Source organism: Eurosta solidaginis, chromosome 5, assembly GCF_040869045.1.
Source record: "Eurosta solidaginis isolate ZX-2024a chromosome 5, ASM4086904v1, whole genome shotgun sequence".
In the NCBI taxonomy this organism is placed as follows: domain Eukaryota; kingdom Metazoa; phylum Arthropoda; class Insecta; order Diptera; family Tephritidae; genus Eurosta; species Eurosta solidaginis.
Window position 1 is genome coordinate 250,776,146 of NC_090323.1, and position 20,885 is coordinate 250,797,030.

General features: G+C 38.5%; 1 protein-coding gene across 1 annotated transcript in view; it reads left to right on the forward strand.

The window, feature by feature from the left end:
• LOC137254399 (serine-rich adhesin for platelets) overlaps nucleotides 1–20,885 on the forward strand; it is a 168,180-nt gene that overhangs the window by 118,752 nt on the left and 28,543 nt on the right. The window contains exons 3-4 of the mRNA XM_067792029.1: nucleotides 5,276–5,871; nucleotides 9,852–10,120. Coding sequence (XP_067648130.1) covers nucleotides 5,276–5,871; nucleotides 9,852–10,120 — 865 coding nt within the window. The remainder of the gene's footprint in view (nucleotides 1–5,275; nucleotides 5,872–9,851; nucleotides 10,121–20,885) is intronic.

Here is a 20,885-nt window from a genome sequence, read left to right on the forward strand (position 1 = left end):
TCTCCATCTTCTTCTTCTAGCAGTGCTTCACCCCATTCAATAGGTCTGATTACTCACAAATTGTCATTAATATCCTCTAAGGGGAGTTCTAGGTAGCTTGAAGTTTCAATAAGGTTAAATGGATATGAGTATTAGAGGCATTGGTTCCACATTTTCGTGCAGGGATACGTTACAGGGATACGTATGCAGGACATACATAGGGTATGTTGGGATTGAACCTGAAGAAGTACGAAATTTTTCTTACAGTATCTAGATTGAAGTAGTGCCAGAGTAATGCGCGTCTCCTTGTAACCCAATCTAATTTGACTTGTCGTCTTCCATGCAGTTAAAACTGCCGAGACTGTCCAGGAGGTTAATGCACTCCGCATGAACTCTAAAGACAAGGATAAATTTACGCAAAAGGCATACTTCGGTCCACCCTCCAGATAGTCGGGTTCATCCCACAATGCCAATATTCCGACTGAAGAATAGCAAAGGCGCCGGATAATGATGTATTACCTACTGAGCAGTTCAAATACGGAGGCGAATAGTTTGCGAAATATGAGCGGACAAGCTCATGCCTCCAGATTGGGTGATCTGCCCAATCCACAAGAAAAGCGGGCCTGAAAACCGTGCTAATTACCACCTATCTCAGCCTGCCTTAAATCTCGTTTAAGGTCCTTTCGGGCTTACTTTCAAAGTGAAAGAGTTGAATGTTCTTTATCAGTGCAGCTTCAGACTTAGTTAATCTATTATCGACCAGATTAAAACGAAACTGCAGATTTTGGAGAAGACTCTCAACAAAAGAACGGAGATTCACCACCTTTTTGTTGACACCAATGTAGCAGGGTGAAAAGAAATTGCTTGTAGGCTGAAATGTTTGAATTTAGGTTCTCTGAAAAGCTAATAAGGGTTTGTCAAATGGTCAATGAGGACAAGACAAAGTAATCGCTCTCATTCAAGAAAGGATCGGTGCATTCGAGATTTCATCTATCTGGGTATCAGAATTAATGGCGAAAACGGACAACTTATAAGTTAAGCGGAGAATAACTCTTACCAACAAGTACTGCTTTGGACTCATACCTCTCTTGATGTATAGCTCAGAGGCGTGGAACCAAGAGAAGATGAGATGGCCCTCGAAGTGTTGGAGATTACGAAATTTCTCTTCAAAATTTGCGGTTTTATTCGTGATGCCGACGACGAGTATCGAAGAAGGTAGAGTGATGAGCTCTATAAGTTTTATGCAGGCTTCGCTGGCTAGGCCATGCCATGCGAATGGACGAAGACTTTTAGGCCACGAATGTATATCAATCGATATCGCAGCTTGGAAGTAGTGCAAGGAGGTATCCCACTGAGCTCTGGGAGGCAGATGGTGGAAGACGGAACTTCGTTTGGTGCTTCCAATGGCTACAGCTATCGCGAAACAGGGGTTGCTGGTGTGACTCGTTTCGAGACGGCCCAAAATATCTTAAGCGGTTAGGTGCCAATTAATGATGATGAGTAGAGTTCCGAGTCCGAGTGTAACTCACTCATTTTGGCTTTATTGAAGAAAAAGTACTGGAAGCTCTACGACCGTTGAGAAATTCAGACCACCAAACGGCATGCCTTTCCCCCATACGGTTTCTGTGGGCAGAACGGTTTCTGACATTTAATCAGTAGACGATAGTTGTATTATACTTCCAAGTGCAAATGAATAGAGATTTCGATATCAGAAATGCCCATTGACCAGACTATTTTAAGAGAATACTTTCAGTTTTTTCCTCACTTCCACTTGTTTCGCAGCTCATTTAGTTTTCTTTAGAAACAGTTTCAGACTGCCACGAAATGTATACGGCTATCATAGACTGTCTTATAAATTTCAGATTTAAATGGAAATGTTACATCCATACATACCGCTCTCTTTTTTTTTTTTTTTTTTGCGGGGAGGCTGAAAAATGCCTAATGCCGTCGCAGCAACCGTGTGTCCGTAGACTAAAAAACAGCCCCGTTTTGGAACCGTCGCTCACCCGGGACCACTTTCCAATTACTTCAGGGTGGCGTTCCATATTTCTCATTTTTTAAGAGTTGTCCCTGCGTCCAGGTTCCCGCTATTTGCTATGAGTGTCCATTTAATCGCCACTGCTTCGCATGCCAATTTCTCTGCGCTCCCTCTCAGCATCCATCAGGCGTGTCATTACTATAAATGCCATTTTGCTCCCTGCAGTCCAGCACTATTTCCTGTTGCACATATGTGATACTAAATTTCTCGTGGTAGGTTCCTCCCCAAAGACTTCATGCAAGGCGAGTCTTTCTTCGTGGAAACGGGGGCAGTGGAACATGACGTGTTCTGCGTTTTCTAACTCCGTGGTGCACATTGGGCAATGAGGATCTTCCTCTATCCTACGCTTCCATAAATACTCTTTGAAACCGCCATGTTCACTCATTATCTGCGTGAGATGGTAGTTCAGTTCGCCGTGCTTCCGCTCATTCTATTGAGCTACGTTCCAAACTAGCGTGAAAGTCCAACGCCCTTTACTCGAGGCCTCCCACCGTTCTTGCCAACATACTACTCCATATTCGTGGTTAGCAAGCCTCACACCAATCAGTTAATCGTTGTGTATTTCGCAAAACTTCATATGAAGCCTTCTTCGACAAGACTTGGCAACAATTACGAGCAATACACTAACAACGGCCTGTAGAGTGAGTGCAGTGAATAGCACAAACCAAAGTGAACACTGGAAGCTCACAACAATGTGCTTGTGAAAACAGTAACACGCCGTAGCTGTCAGGCAAGTAAATCAAGCCACGCAATACCTTGCCAATGACGTACAATACGCGCATGTTATGTAAAAGAGCTCCAGTCAAACGCCTAAGGACTCATATGCTGCTGCTGATGAGTTTAACTTCGAAATTGAAGCACTTTTATTTAAGTGTTTGGGTTCAGTAAGGTTGTGGTAGGTGCGGCAGTTTAATGAAGTACTCGTATGTATTTAGCATTTCCTTGATGGTTTGGAAAGGTTTTTAATATTCTTGTTGTTGCTGTCACGTATGTCGAAAATTCATGAAATTCATTGGACTGCTCACTTTTACAGTTTTGCGTTAAACTTAAGGGCGTATCCTACAAATGAAAAAATCAGCTCACGACCCCGATCGTACAATCAAAAGTTAATTGTACATGAAAGTAACTTTAGGCGGGGTTGAGGACCGAGGATGAAAATAACTCGCAGGATATCACAATGCTGCAGCTGGTTGGCATCCCAATCAAGTTTGACAGAGATGACGGAAACTTTATTCTCAATTTGTGTAGAAGTCGTAATCAACGGAAAGCGGAAGCCCTCGCTTCTTTAGAAAAGGGTAAATTAAAAAGACTTGCTTTTGGCGCAGAGTTATGTTGATTCTCAGCCCTGTTAATATTGTAGGAAAAATGTCACAGGTCACACTGCATTAGGGTTTCAGGAAAAAATGGTACAGAATGAATCCAGCCTTTCAGCTGTTTATTTGGATAGTCGAACGTTAACGGCATTCAGCTTATGATGATGTACGAAAGAACATTTTTGACAACATCAGCTGCTTAAACGAAGTGAAACGAGTTGGAGTCATGAAATCTCTTTACCGGCAGCTGTCAGGCCTTTTGTGCGTATAAGACATACTAATTTCAGTGGGCTTGTATTGGACAAAAGAGTCTTAATGGGTTGCCCTTCTTTATGGAAGTAATTTTACGAAAATTGGGCATTAGGTTTTGAGACCTGAACGCTTTGTGTATAATAAGGTGACTGATTTTAACAAAACGTTAGGTTAAGTTGGAAGGACCAGTCAGCAAATCGCAATTACTTTTCAAGCCAGGAACTGAAGATGGGAATTATTGCGATACCATAAAAGGTCTCTATCTCTAACGTTGTACCTCCAATAACAGCTCGAAAGGCTTTGTGGTGCCAGTAATCTTAGATGTAACTCTTATTTCCAGCTTATTGCTAATTGGTTGACTGAGAGAAAACAGCCGTCTGTCATTTACTAACGGACATGGGACAGCAGATGCTGTACGATTTTCTCCTCCTCAATACATCTGGATGCCCCACAGTAACCGTAAGATCCGACACCCATCCTAGCGGCTTGAGTGACAACCAAACAGCTTTTATTCTGGGATAAACGAACAGCATTCATTCAGTGACTATATCCTCGGCTTGTTTGGAATCAAAAGCACGTTTGTGTGTCCTTGAGTATAGGAAAGCCAAATAACTTGCTGTTTGGCACGTGGAGAGCCCGACCAGATGGTATTTAAATTCAATTTAGTATTTATGATTGCATAGAGCGTGAAAAGGGTCGATCAAAGACATTCTTCTCTAATCATTTACCAGAAGGATGTGGACGGAGTACCACCAACTAGCATATCACCTCCAAAGTTGTTGATTCTAGAAGTATATTTTCGAGGGAGAAGGTTCAATAATCCCATTTTTTTTTTTGGAATACACCATCTAGGTTTGGAAAAGTACATACAAAAAAAAACAAAAAAGTAAACGCAATTAAAAAGCAAGTTGGGCTAATGTTCCGCATTATTCAAACAAACTCGATTTATGTATTGTTGAGAGCCATACGGAGCCAAAGTGATGTTGTTATGAGCTATTTAGAGCCAATTGCGTGCGATCATTGCTCAAAACTGCTACCTCCTCCTACATCTGTCTATGCCTCTGTTATATTAAAAAAATGTTTTTCCCGTTGCTTATTTTTGCAAAATATTCAAATTATGTTTGAAAAACTTTATGAAATTTCCGATGGCACCATTGATGACTTGAGTTTACCACTCGAGAGCCTATAAGTTGGGGCGCTTTATATACTTTTATTGTTAATTCTATAGTACACTGTTGTTGTAAGTGGAATTAAAATTTGTAAGAAACGCAATCCTTGTTTAGTATTTAAGTGTTAAGTCACGCAAAATTTTTACTTTCAAATTAAACTCTGCAATTTCTCAAGCCAATATTTCCGTTCCATTTTCTGTATTTTTCTCTTTTTTACTTGCATGACATTAAAAAAAAAACAAAAACACTACAACGCTAATGCAATGCAACCACAACATTGAAATGCGCTTTGGCAAACCATTCAATTGCATATGCACACGCACACAAATACACACACACGCACACATGGATGCAACAAAACGCATGTATGGCATGCATCGTTTATTTGGATGCCCTCCAACCGGCCCATCATCAAAAAACAAAATGTTTTAACCACCTAACACCACAACACTAACTGCGACCTCATCATCAACGTCAACGATTCGACCTCTTTCAACTAACCGACCAACAACTAATCCTTGCAGTGTGAATTGCTGCTACGTCACCTCTCCGCCGCCAATAACATCAACAGTAATAACACTAACATCAACTCAAACACCAACAACGGCACAGCTTTAACTGCGTTGCCTACTACAATGCAACGTCGTCTCATCTCGCCAACGCTCCATCTAAACACGCAGGTCTCTTCATTACTCTCTACGGATAAGGATAGTGGTATGGGTAGTCCGGTGGGTAGTTCACGTAGTGCACGTTTACGTCGGCGTAAATATAAATCAGCCGCCACCGTAAGTTGGCTTGCACAAGCGAATACATTACATCCACGCGTATCACAACGTGCCGTCGCCGCATTCACTGGACTTAGTAACACGCTGAATAATGGTGCGCATAATGGTAATGATAGCAAGTGGTGTAGTGCGGGAGAAAGTTTTGGTAAGCATCTCCCCGCGCTAATTGAACATGCGTTGCGAGATGCGGATGGTTTGGAGGTAGCGAATGCACTTAATGGCTTGGGAGCAGGTGTGGGTGTGGGATTAGAGGCAGGCGGAAGTGCAAATGAGCGGCTACTGAAAATTATTCTAGCACAGAATGAAACCATTAATCGGCAGTTGGTCCTTTTGAGGTAAGATTTTACCTATTTATATGAAGCAAAGTGTGGGTGTAGATATGTATTTGACATACAGTTACTTGCAAAACTCAGATGGTAGTGCTTAGAAAAGGACTGCAGGTAAATTCCGAAGAAGCAACAGGAATGGATACGTCTACAATTTTTAGTGGTCATAGAGATGCTGTAGTCCCCAGGGTGCAATGGCTCTTAATACTTTTAAAACTGCTTGCCTCCAAAACGGCTGCTATGGAGCTTGTATAAACTCTATGAAGAAACCTAGCTGCTTTATCACAATGTTACTGATAAGGCCGCAGATATTTCAAAATTCTTCAATTACCGGGCCATTGGTTCTTAACCGCAGATGCTTATATCAATGTGCAAAAATTGTGGTTGCATAAAACCGGCTATAACGGGATTAATTCATTCACCATTCACTTGCTTTTTTCTCACTTAGTGGTTCTTTGTTTTTTTCCGCTTTGGGCCTTCCTGAGGCCCGCTCTTTAGTTAAAGCATTCCACATCATCAATGAATTTAAATGGCCTGACCTTCGTTGCACAGGTGATTCAATTGTTGTAACTGCAAAACCATATATCGAGAGTTTATTGAAATATAGCGGTCTGTTTTATTGTTGTACATCCTCCGTTGCCTTGCTTTATTTTATTTACCACTTGATCCTGCGGGTCTGTTGACTTTCGACTCTGAAGTCCTCAATTTATGAACAGATTTGATAGGCAACAGCAGATTCAACGAGTAGCATCCGCAAACGCTCCTCGTAAAGTTGGGTCATGCCACCGAGCCACGCATCCAAAAGCACAGGCAAGCTCTTACCGTCTGTTGGTTGGTAGGGATTACAGAGGGATGCAACAAGTCTTTCACCAACTAAATTTGCGTGCCAGTTCTTAAATTCTAGAGCGAATTGGATTCTTCCTTAATAATCTAATAAGTAATCGGAAAAATCGTTTGGATGGTCAGATGTTGACGCTGGAAAAAAATAGGCTTGACTAGATAACCAAACTTGCACTGGGTATAATATCCACTTCAAATACTAAAAGAGTTGAGATCGGGGCAGCCAGTACACACATTCATAATCACCCGCTTCCTAGAACACAGTTTGAACTCCTTACTACGTTAATGCATAAGTTGTTCAGTCAAGCAATTTCGACCTCAAAATTATGAACATACAAATATTCCCTATCTCCTGGATAATGATGGAACTCAAGTTTGCCACTTAATGGCAATAGAAGGGGCCTCTCAGAACTCTGTTGCAACCAACTGTTTTGACTGGCAGCCGACGAGTGATTTGGTATCGTGTTATCTGCCATAACTTCCCTCATTTGGCCGGCCAGCTACCTTCGTTATCTTGGAATCGTAATGCTTTATCAACTTCAATTAGACAGACTGTTCGAAATTCATTAGTACCTTTAACGCTGCGATAAGTATTCCCTTTGATATCGGATACAGGAATATAAGTTCCATCCAGGTAAAAGATTGAAATATCATTTCTACGGAAAGAAGATCGTCACAGAAATTAAAAAATTGTTAAACGACTGTGCAGCAACAGAACCAAACCTCTGTGCGAACTTCTAAAAAAAAATACCTCATTCGGCTGTATCATTTCATATGTAAGAGCTTAATAGGTGTTCAGCCAATATGCGTGTGAGCAAGCAGATAAAAACTAACACATTTGGGGCGGCAGCGTTGCCTGTTCTAGAGGCAGCAATTAAGCTAGGTCCTAGAAAATTTCTAGTATTTGCTAAGAAGACATAACATAAATCCTTGTACCGACGGGGGTTCTACCGTTTGGTCGTCAAACAAATTCTGGCAATACTATGGGCAAATTCAGTTTATGTGAGATCTTAATTGACCGGCCAGTTCAACCTAACCTAACCTTACTACGTCGTAGTTCGAACAAGCAGTGCTGTTTCCTTGTCACTCCTGAAGAATATATATAGTTATCGGTTGATTTTAAATACAACTCATGGCGTTATAAGTAGAACAGTGCTTCTCTAATACAAGTGTCCACATAACGGGAACAGTTATTAGCTTCAAATGTAATGTTTTCGGTTTTAAAAAAGTTGAGGTTAATTAGTGGGTTCCGATTTTAATTATGAAAAATTTAACGGTTTCAAGTGGTTATGGTTTAATTTTAAAAAATAAGCCAGTTTTAGACGGTTATAATTTAGATTATAATAAATAAAACGGTTTAAGTATAATGTTAAACGGATACAATTGGTTCGAATCTTCGATTTGAGAAATGAAAATGTTTCAGAAAACTGAGATCTTGGAAACTATTTTATACAAATAGACGGTTTCAAACGGTTATGTTTCAAAAAAAGGAACCGTTTCTATAGGTTACTGTTTTGGTTTCGTTAACTGAAATGGTTTCGAACGGTGCAGTTTTAAACAAACACGGTTAAAACGATTACCTTAACGGTATTGAAAAATTATACGCGTTCAATCGGTTACGATCGCGCTTCTGGTTAGTAAAAAATCAAACGGTTTCAATGATTTCGGTTTTGAAAAGTGAAATGGTTTTAAAATAATATGGTTTCCGTACTGTTTAAAACAGTTTCGGTTATTATTTATTCTATTAAGATAAGTGGTTTCCCTTTGAAATAAACGAAATGATTTCAAACGGTAATGGTATCGATTTCGGAGTATCAAAGAGTTTCAAACGGTTACGATTTCGATTTCAAAACATAATATTGCTTCCGTATGGTTCCGGTTACGGTTTCTCTTTAAAGAAGAAGATTTCCAATATCTACGGTTTCGATTATGGTTACGGCTTTAAAAGTTTAGCCGTTTCTAACGCTTCCTCTTTTGTTTTGAAATTTGTAATGAGATCAGATAGTTGAAGCAGTTTCATATGGTTGCGGCTACGGTTTCAAATTGGTTTATTCTGCAAAAATCAAAGCGTTTTGAATTTTTTAGCTACTGTTTCAATTCAAGTGTGAAAAACTCGCTGAATCGAAGCTAGACGTCCCAATCCATTTGGGAGAAATCAAAGAGAGATAGCAGTTGCATATGATCCATCAAGCAAGAAAGGCGTAGACAGAAATGCGGAGCTGCAAAATTTCTAAGATAATGGGCAAATTCTAAAATACTCACAAAGTGGCTTATATCTCTGAAGAGAGAAAACTTAAAGCTCATTATGGGCATACTAACTGGACGCTGCTTTCTGGCGTTAAGCACGTTCTATATTTGTGTCATATGCACGCCAGGTGAAGGTTCCAACTGCAATGGACGGCAGAGTTGCCAGATCTGTAGGAAGAAATTAAGCAAGGTTCTAGAAAACTGCTGGTGTTTGCCATGCGGAAGGAGTTGTTCTATTACATTAGTCCTGGCACATGATTGGGGTTCTTCCGTTTGGTCGTCAAACAAATTCTGATAACACGATAGACACATTCAGTCTATGTACCGCCTTTTGACTGGCCAGTTCAATTTAACCTAACTGAGTATTTATAATGATTCTTCTTTTGGTTTCAGGCTTTTAAAGAAGGTCTACGCATTTCGACAGAAAATCACAAAATCAAATAACTCAATAAATTTAATAAATAAGAACATACTTCAAGGCGCAGAAAACTACTGAACCATATTCTGGTGTATTTATAAGAAGGTAGATTTTTTTATTTTTTGTGTTCTTTTCATTTCGTTTTCTCCGAAATATCTTTTTACCCATACCATCTTTCCATGAGAAAAATCATTTGATTGAAATACGCACATACTCATATACGTAGCAACCTAATTTCGCCCGATACATTTTTGCAAGTAACGGTATGCTATTTATATTTAAACAGAATTCTCTATGCTGTTACATATTTTGTTTATTTATGCCATGTTTACTCATTCATGCTGTTTTTGTTTGCTTAAATTTTTTCTTCCCCTATTTTTACCTGAATGTTCATTTTGCACTTTTCACATATGGATGTATGCACATAATGAAAATATATATAACACACACACCCTCACACACACACACGTTGCCATGCAAACAGGGAAAAGGAGCGACAAATTTCTAAAATAGAAGAGGAAAAGCATCGTGCACGCGAGCGTGATTTGGGCAAAAATTATCTACTTGAAACGTACCTGAATGGCCTGGATGAAGTGGCTGTGGAGCAAAATGTGTCGGAGGCGTGCACCGATGTTGTGTTGTTGCCCGTTAGTTCATATAATGAATTCAATGATGTTCGCGTTGCTGATAAGGCCATTGTGGGTCATGTTGATCATTTTGATGATGGCAATAATGATGTGGACATTTATATAGGTAAGTTAGAAGATTTTTGATTATGTTTTTGTTTTTTTTCTGCATTGAAAATTGAAGTGCGCTAATTTGTTATGCGCATAGTTAGTGGGGGCTGCTGATTTGGGCAGATGTCATATGTAAACCACGCATACGCAATTTAAACATGACGTGTAAATTACTTATTACATACTTTATTTATATTCCTTATGAATGGTGTAAAATCACTGAATACATTTGAAACAGAATAATATTTATTAAATCGAAAAGTGGTTGCTCAGTTTGTCGGATGCCAATTAAAATCTTTTTGTTAGGAGCACGAATGACTCCCCAACATATCGATAGTTTCATAACGATATTTTTTGCCTTGGTAAAGTATACAGTTGAAGCATGTAGTTTTTCAAAGCTGGGGAGTCATGGTAGCCTTTTCGTTTTATGTGTTCGGACTTTCTGGTCTGAAATGCCATCCATCCGTTGTATAAGTTCAGGCCTCTAGCTTCCAGAAAGAGTAAAAACCAATAAATGAAATAATATTTCGCACGATTTACATTCGATTAGATCTAGTCCGATCTTCTCTCCCAATTCGCGTCATGCTCTTTCTTAATTTTCCTACAAATTTGCGGGACGAACGATATCTTGTTGTGTGCCGACTCGGAACGGCATCTGCAATGCAGATGAGTTTTCAGTGAGAAGCTTTTTATGGCAAACATACACTGGGAGTGCTAGCCAAATCACTGCCACGGGGCGATCCAGCTTAGAAAAACTTTCTTCTTATTGAGGAAACTTCTTTGTAAAATATTGATATTGCTTTGCCCGGGGCGTAAACCCAAGATCTTGGGTGTGATAGGCGGAGCAGGCTACCACCACACCACGGCGGCCGCACAAAAGGAGTAGAACAAAAAATTGCATTAAAAAAATCCTCGATTCTAGAATTGATGTAGATTTAGGTTAGGTTGGATGGTAGCTGTGCAGTGGTAGCTGTTGTCTCTAAAGCTGAAATTAGCTTTAAGTTATTAAGCGAATATCTGCGTGAGAAATATAAAACTACAAAGTGTTAACAGTTTTTTAAACAGAAAAAAAGTTATTAATGAGTTATCAAATTGTTTTCGACGGACTATGTGCGTGTTATCAATTTGTTTTCGATTTTTAATACCACTTGTTATCGGTATGTTATCGCCCGGTTATCGATGGCTTATAGGCGAGCTATTGACTTTTTATGAAAATGTTATAAAGCTATTATTGATGAGTGAGGTTAGTGAGAGGAAAGGCGAAGGGAAAAAAGTGTTGGATGAAACAAAGAGAAGCCGCAACCGTAACCGAAAACGGAACGGGTTTGTTATCGAAGTGTGAACAGTTTGTTAACGAGAAATAAAGTTATCAATCAGTTATCACATTGTTTTCGACGTGTTATCAATTTTTTTTTCTAAAAGTTATCGATTTTTAGAGCATTTGTTATCGCTTTTTATAGCCGTATTATCGATGGGGTTTAGACGAGCTCTAGATTTTTTATAGAAATGTTATAAAGCTATTCTTGATAACAAACTTTATTGATAAGCTATCGGTTTTCATACAGTTATCGATCTTTTGGTTTTTTTAAATTTTCATGGTTTACTATAGAAAAATTATCTACTCGTTATTGAAAATCTATTAATCTTTTATCGTAGTGTTAAGCATTTCTTAACGATTTGATCCCGAAGAGTTTTAGATTATTATCGAAGCATTATCGCTCTGTTTTCGACAAGATATTGATTTGGAATCGAAATATTGTCGTTTGTTTATCGATAACAACGTTACCAACAGCTCATTGCTTTGTAGTAAATAGATACCAATAACATTTCAAAAAGGATACCTGAAGAATGCTTCATTTTGTGTGACTACTCATGTTATAAATTAAAGTTAAGGCTGCTGTGGTTAGGCGGTCTATGTATCCAAGGTGGAGTTCATTTCGCCCTCAGACAGTGGTTCAAGCAGAGAGTAATTTACTTATGTTTTAATTTCCGTTCATAATCAAGAAGGTTTTGTTTGGCTGCTAATAAACCACAAGCAAGTACAATTTCGGTGGCATGAGGTAGACATGATCCTTTCAATAATTCATGTTGAGCTTTAATAAAAAAAGCCTAGCAGAGTTTATCTTTACTATGTCACCAGATGCGATGCGACTTTTGTCTAAAATGAATGAACGTTGACATTGAGTTATTAAAATCTAGATGTTGGAGCTTTTGTTTGGCAGATTCATATTTATTTAGCTTTTATTTTTGCGTTGACTCAAATTTGCATTTGCAATGAGATTGTGATACAAATATTTTATACATTTTAATACACCACCACATATCACTCACTCACTCATACATACAAATGTATGTATATGAAAACGCGCATACTTTTACAAAGTTTTAGAGTCTGTGTTTGTAGACGCACCGAAATTCTTTTCAACATTTTTTTAATAAATGAATGATATCATAACTCAATGCTGCAGGAGCTGTTGACTCCCATTATTGCCACTACTACATACATACCAAAGTGCCACACACATATACATACACTCATATCTATTTACTCCTTTAATTTTTAATTGTTTTTCGTTCGCATATTTCATTTTCGCACAAAAATCAAAAAAGTTTGAAAAAAATTAAAATTCATGCATACATTTTTTATGTTTAATGCAAATTTTTTTCGTTGTCATACATCTTTTGGGTGATTTATGAACTTTTTGTACGTGTGTTGTGCTGACAGCTTTCACTGTCAATTTTTCTTTTTTTTTAACTTTTCGAATAATGCTCAAGCATATCTCATGCATATATGAATGAGTGCATAAGTGTTGGGTAAAACACCTGAAAAAGCTGTTATGGGGAAATGCATTCTATGCTACAAACAAACTCACACATTCACATACATATTTTAAAACATTAACTCATAAATGAATATGTATGTGTGAGTGAAGTTCTATTTGAACCCAATAGGAAACAAATTTGCATTGCTGAAAAGGGCACTTGGACTTTTTGAGCAGAGCTTCGTCCGGCAGACACCGTGGCAGACACATTTTTGATTCACTATCGGCTTATTATTGATATTGATTATTATCGTCGAGTTATCGGATCGTTATAGCGAGTCATCGCCTTCTTACTGTTTTCTTACAGATTTGTTATCGACGGGTATATACTGAAACTTTATCAGTATCTGTTTCATAAAAACCAATGAATAATAGGTCAAAAAACTATTGGCAACACTTCGATAAGTAATCGATAGCCTTTTAATATCAGATCGATAACTTTTTAATAAGAAATCCATAAATTTTTGATAGTGAATCAATAACTTTTTGATAAAAAAACCGATAAATTGCCCATAACAAATTGGTATTACGCCGATAATAAATTGATACAATTTTTTAAGCTTTTCGATAAACTATCTATTTATCAATAGTTAGATAAATTTATCGATAGCGTTTTCGTAAAAGATATATGTTTTTAAATAAAAAAGCAAGAAATTTCTGACGGCAAATCTATAACTTTTCGATAACAAATCGGTAAATCTTTAATTAATCCTTACCTTAATAGCGGCCCCTTAAAGCCCTTTGTTTAGTTTTTCTGTCCCTTCTTCGACGTTGGCTTGCCCCATTTGCGGGACGGAACTTACTTCTTCTATGCCGAATGCGAACGGCATCTGCAAGGCAGATGAGTTTTTACTGAGAGCTTTTCATGACAGAAAGATAGGATTGGTATGGTTTTATCAAAACCCTGTATGGTAATACACATAATAAATAACTGTTATGGCCTGTGCAAACAGTGAAGAGTGTAGCTTCAATGCATTCCATTTGCTATTGGTGGTGTCTGCGTAATGTCTACAAAGCTCTGCTTCTCCATCGCGTTGTATAGTATTGTTTATTCCCATCCTGGTATCTTAAAGGTCGTTAAGTACGCGGTTATGGCTTTAAAATATAATAGTATCCTAATATTGGGACTAAACGTGATCGTTTCTGCATATTTTTGTTATTGTAGGGGCCTCACAGTCAGGCGTAAAAGCAAAGTCAACTTCTTAGTTTTCTGTTGCTTATTAATTACGTCAGGAATTTTTCTATGGATTTTGTACTTGTATATTGCTTTGCCAACCGTCATGGCTTTTTGTGGATTTTGTACACTACAAACCTCCCTGAGCCCGGCATATGAGCTTTTTAAACCAGGTCTAGCTCCATACACAAGCAGGTATTTTGCGGGCTTGTACTGTTCGAGTTTATGCCCAGTCTCCTCGCAACAGTTACAAGTATCTTGAACCCATCTGTCTGGGTCTTTAGAGTCCCTAGTGGTGTGATGTTGACTTGAGCAATTTAAATTTTGTCGCCAGGCTTTATTTATGGCGGTTCGTTAGGACGTCTTTTTAAGTTTTCAGCCAGTGAGTTTGATCAGAATTACCGTCGTGCGTTTGTTTGTCCAAATGCGTCTTTCTGCTTCCTTCGCCTTCTTCTTCTTGGTTTGTGCGTTCTCTTTCTTGTTTTAATTCAAAACAGTTTTTGAAGTTGCTTTGTGGTTTTCCGAAAAATTTCTTTTTGTAGTTGTATACTGGCAATTGATGCTTGTCTATTTTAGTACCGCACGTTTCTGCAGGGCTATCCGATGGCAGTTTTTGTCGGATTGCCGTCGGTTTTTCATTTATTTCACATGCACCTCTCCACTGCAGTGTATTTTCTGACGACTTATAGCACAGCTCTACTGCAGTTGCTATGGTAGCTCGCGAGTATATCAATTAACCTTTCCATTCCAGTAATCCTGAAAAGCCCGTCCACAATTTTATTCCAGTAGAGGTTTCTTCTGCTATTGAAGCTGTGGAATATATTGCTGATTAAACTGTGGAAATAGACCGACAGACTGAGAAAATATCACTTTGCGCCTTTTCGTCTAACCTAAAAACTGGTATTGAAATTCTGGAGGAGATCGCGAAAAAAAAGAGGTAGATCTAATCTAGGAAGGAATGGAAGGAAAATCTGACGCTACGACATCTTTTCTTTGGACAAATGGATATGATTTAGCTATAAAAAGCTATGAGAAGATAGTTTTGATACAAGGTAATGTCATAACGCCGCGTGTTGGTGTTTCATTTCCTGCAGGGAACTTTGTAATTGCCAACGGCTTTGGGTGTAGCAGAAGTTTAAAGGCTGTGCGAATTTCACATTTTTTATAGCTCAATATACGAAATTTCAACCTGATTTTATGGCTCACTCATATCGTAAAACACCGTCAATGGCAACCATATATAACACCAAAACTCAGCTATCCAAATAATAATAAAAGTTCTTGCATGCGCTTAACATATGACCACCTTGCGACGCATAAACTATATTTTTTAGCTTGGAAAATATTTAAATTGTATCGGAAAGTTTTTGTCCCTCCAGTTCTCTCACATCTGTTGCTTTACACGATTTTATTTGATTTCTTAGCAAATGCCATTTTTAGCTCTTTTTTTAAGTCAGATTTTACTGACTTATCCTAGACCTTACATACTTATCTACATACATGGGTAATAGCAGACTGATATTTGATGTTTGTATGTAGATGTAAATACTTATATGTGTAAGAGGCTTGGTATTCAAATTGCGCCATGTTCTAGCTTTTGGGATATACGACTTAACTTTTCTCAACTCTGCTCAACTGAATAATAACCTACTCTCACAACTTTGTATAAAACTTTGGTATGTCATTCAACTATGTAAATGTGCATATGTTTGTGTTGTCATATGAAAAATCAAATAAACTGACCAATTCTGCAATTGAAATTTTATTGAAGTGCGCCATTCGTATCAGATTTCTTTTTGTTTTTTTGCAAACTGCAGACAATGCACAAGCTTTTCTTTGTAATAGAAAGTTTAACTTTAAATTAAAGTTATCCGTGTTATATTAGCACATGAATGCTAAGAGTAGAGCTTCGCAAAAAGATCGGGAGGCTATAGATATGGTGAAGTGACATAAGGTCAACGGAAAAAAGGTCAATTGGAGTAATGACCCCTAAAAATGGCCCTAACATCAATTAAACTTATGATGACTTCAAATGGCCATAATGTCAAATGACTTTATGGTCTTTTTATTTTGACATTATGGGCATTTGAGAATTTTGCGTTTGACCTTATGACCATTTCGGAAAAGGGAACATAACCTTATACAGAAATTTGAGATCAGCACAAAAATAAAGAATTTCCGCAGGATGGGTTAGACGTTAAGTAGAATATGATGTATATTGGAACGATTTTCCGTCATCCCTTGTCAAATTTGGTTCTGAGACAAACCGGTTTCGGCGTTGTGCTATCATCAGTGTCGATTTTTGTTCTGATCTGTTGTTGTCGTTTGTCCTGTATTTATAGTTCGTAGGTACATGAGAAGGTACTGTCAAAAATTGATGTTTGTGTATATTTAGTTATGTGTATGTGCTGTGTGTTCATTCTAAACCGAGGGTGGTTTACTAATTTTTGTGTGGCTGACTGGGGTAGGTAAAAATCCGTAATTTTCGTCGTTTGACTTTCTTTGTGGGTTTGTTGTTTTCGTGTGTTAATTGTTTTGTGTTTATTTGTTGTTGTGTGTTTTTCTGTTGTACCTGTGTGATTACCTTGTTTCTTGTAAACAAGTTTTAAGGGTCCAATATTGTGTTTATCTGTTCGTTTATTATTCTACCGTCGAATGTTTTCTGTTTGTAGATTTCCATGTTTTCGAGTACGTTGATACGTCGGCGTTTTGCTTGTATGTGAAGAACCCTAACTGTTTTATTGATGTTTGTTGGGGAACATTCATTCTCGACCATGTGATTCGCGAAGTTTTAGACTCGGGTATAATGTTTGGATTCCGTATTTTTTTGTAATCTCTAATCTGTTCTCTGAACCTCGTTCTTATTTGCCGTTCTGTTTGTCCTATGTAACTATGCTGGCATCCGCAGGTAAGCTTGCATACGCCTTGTCTGCTAAACGGATCCTCTGAGTTAGTGTTAGTTCTTAGTTTTCGCCCTAGATTGTTCGATGTTTTGAATGCTGTGTTAATGTTACATTTTTTAAAGAAGTTTCCCAATTTATATGTTGCTTTTCCAGTATATGTCATAGTCGTCCAGCTGTTATTTTCTTTTTCAATATTTCTTTTTGGTTCTCCATTTGACCTTTGACCTTCTGAGCTTTTTTATATCCGTTGTTTGTAGCGATATTACATATGACCTCAATTTCTCTCTTATATGCCTCTTTTGTAAGAGGTGTTCTTTCAAGTCTATATACCAAGTGCCTTAATGCTGCATTTTTATGATGTTGAGGGTGATTTGAGGTATTGTGTATTATTGTGTCGGTGGCCGTTGACTTTCTATATATGTCATAGTTAAATATTTTGGCTTCTTTATCAATATTTATCGTGAGGTCTAGATAGTTGATTCCTGCGTCTTTTTCGGTTTCCATTGTAAATTTTATATTTCCGTGCTGCTTGTTGAGGTACTCCAGTACAAACTCTTCGTTATTAGTAGTTAAAACGCATATTATGTCATCCACGTATCTAGCATAAAATTACACGCCTAATTTGGACTTCAGCTCCTGTACGTAATTTTCTTCCAGATTTTGCATGAACACTCTCATAAGAATTGCTGATGTGGGGCTTCCCATTCCAAGATCGTTTATTTGTCTATATATTTTATTGTTGAATTGAAAATAGATAGATTAGAACGAAAATCGACACTGATGATGGCACAACGCCGAAACCGGTTTGCCTCAGAACCAAATTTGACAAGGGATGACGGAAAATCGTTCCAATATACATCATTTATCCACTCTGTCGGAAAATCAACAAAACAAGATAAGTTAAGTTGAATATGTTCTTCCTATTCCAAAGGAATCATCATCGGAGCAGCTTTTAATCCGATGTTGCACTGTAACAAAGGCAGATTTTTAGCTGAATAAGTTCTATTTATCTCAGAGAGGGCCTTATTGGGCTAGTTTTTTTATCCGAGTGTTTTCTAAAGTGGGATTTGAAAAAAAAAATGTGCCTTTATATTCGACTGAACAAAGATATAGCGAAACCAATAAAACATTACTGTAATTCTGGAGTTGCTCACATTTTAACACGTGGAGGTGCGAAGCCAAATAAGTTACCCTGAGGCCACTTGAGACAAAAGGAGTTGACTTTATGACCACTTCGGAAAAGCAGAATGGTCATAACGTCAATATCGTTGACAATATTATATTGAAGTTCTACATTGAAGCCATTTCATATGGTCATAATTTCATTTGACTTTGTGACCATTTGAAGTGGTCATATAGTCAACTGTCGTTATGGCCATTCCCCTTAAGTTAATCCCCCTATAAATTATTCGAAGATCCTGCCCTTTCGACTTTTTACTGTTGGAAAAGCCTTTTAGTGTTTTTGTGTTTCTTTTCATGCACCTTCTTCGACGACCATGCTCCTGGCTTTTGTATGCTCCCTCCTTAAGCGCAGGCTTCTTCATCTTACCTTCTCTTCAAACAACGACCAATTGGCGAGTGTAATAACACATCCTTTATAGCAAATCACCTCGGCTGGGGCTGCTTGCCTTCTCGTTCCGGCACAGAGGTGTATCTTTGGTGCCAGAAGGTAATAGTCCTAGATGATGTTTAGCCCTCATAGAGCGCACACATCAGAATATTGGTGTTATGATCAAGCGACAACCAGACAACTAGATTACTTACTTGCTTTATTGGCGCTTAACCGTTTAAACGGTTATGGCCGTCCATCAAGGCGCCCCAGTCGCCTCTTTTCTCTGCCAACTAGCGCCAATTGGTCACACCAAGGGAGTTTAAATCGTTTTCCACCTGGTCCTCCAGCGGAGTGGAGACCGCCCGATAGACGGGTTCCGATAGAAACACTTTTTAGATTGGTTCTCCTTTTTATGCTGAAACCTGGTACTGAAACCATATTTTGAACAGAAGCGAAGTCGATTAACCTCATCCTCGTACGAGATGTTTAATTATGGAAGCTGGATTTTCGACCAAAGGATCAAATACTCCTTATTTGGCCCTTTACAATTAAGTCATGAAGCTTTAATTTGAAGTCATGGTTAGTCCAATAAATCCTTATGGACGTCGATCCCATTGGTACATGAGTGCAGATAAGCGCTGTGAATCACGGTGAGATGCTCGGTCTCTTTCCCACCACGACGTCAACAGCAGTGCCCTGAACTACACCGTCCATCATACCTCCTGAATTGCTGGGATATAAGTCTTTGTCCTCAGGTGGATATATACCCGTCCGCAACTATACATTCTCCTGCAAAAGTAGGATATGCCAATTATATTCCATAAATTCATAATCTTTAAAACGCTTTCCGTGGTCATCATGAGCAAAAGAGATCTCATCCGACGATTGTTAACACATATTTTCAACCCGAATACAAGACTTGGACCTGGCTCTTGCGACATCGTATGTTGAAATCTTAAATTACCCAATAATGCCACAGGATATGTGAACATATGTATCTGTGGGTGTATGTGTGTGCCATTACCTTCTACCATCGATGATGCAGGCAAATTGTCAGATATGTCCGGGTTCCGCTTTGAGGGCATAAAAGCATGCAAATTGCCAACAGCAAACGCAGAGTAACAGTAAAAGCTGTGACAACAACCCGCGGGACATGCACAATGAAAATAAAGTTAACATACACTTGCACGCATACATACCTATATAAGTAAATATGTTTATATGAATACATTAACATAAAATATGTTCGCTGTTTCGTGCGCACACAAAAGTGCAATAATACTACGTAAGTTAAACATGTACACACGCACACGCACACATACATTGGCATATACGAATATACAATCAAGGACGCCAGTATGCAAATGGTTTCGTTAAAATAACATTGGAGTAAAATCAACAATGCACAGAAGCGTATATTTGCGCACACAGTTACTCACACATACACACACAAACTGAGTTAGCGCCAGCGAACAAATCAACACACCTGAATTGGAAAGCATTTTTAATACAAACAAACTCTGTGTAAATAGGAACAACAAAAATACTGCCGACAACAACTAAAAATGCTCAAAAATCACTAACACAAATTTGTATAGAACAATGTTGGCTCTGGTATCCCAGCAAACATAAGAACTGCATCAAAAAAGATATGCAGGGGCTTTAGTCTATGCAGTTCCGTCACTTAGGAGGGCTACAGGATATTGGTGACCTACCCCGCTTAACCTGTGGTGTATGTACGAAGTATGCCTACCGGATCATTTGCAGTCAGCGGGAGTATACGGCTGCATTTCGACTTAGCCTCATGAATACCTTCCTCTGGACGAGGTCATATGGCCAACATGAATTACTGAGAAAGTTGTAGCTAAGACGAATAGAAGGACGTAAGGGTATAATTTACCTCCGTCCTGGTATGCGCTCCGTCGCCTCCTGTCACTTTGACCACCCACTATAAAACTGCTGCCACCGCTGTAATACCATCACTGAAAACGACGAGTATTATTCAACCCCAGCGGGTTAAGGGGCTAAGAATATATCCGTGATAGGCATGTCTGTCGTGAGACGCGGCTAAACTCTACATGCCCGAATGTTTGAAGGGTAAAAAAATCGTTCTCGATGTAGTCGGGGCTAGTACCATAAGCTGTACCGGATTATTAGACTTGCAGTGCTAAAAAAGGGGAAAGTAGAAGGGATCGGTGGTCATATAAGTTCGAACAGATAAGAAGATTAAGAATCAGAGAGAGCAGGGATAACTTTCTCGGTTCTATTCAACCGACCTAGAGAGTGAGCACCTGGATAATATCAATCTCCTTCTGTTTACGGAAAGGTGC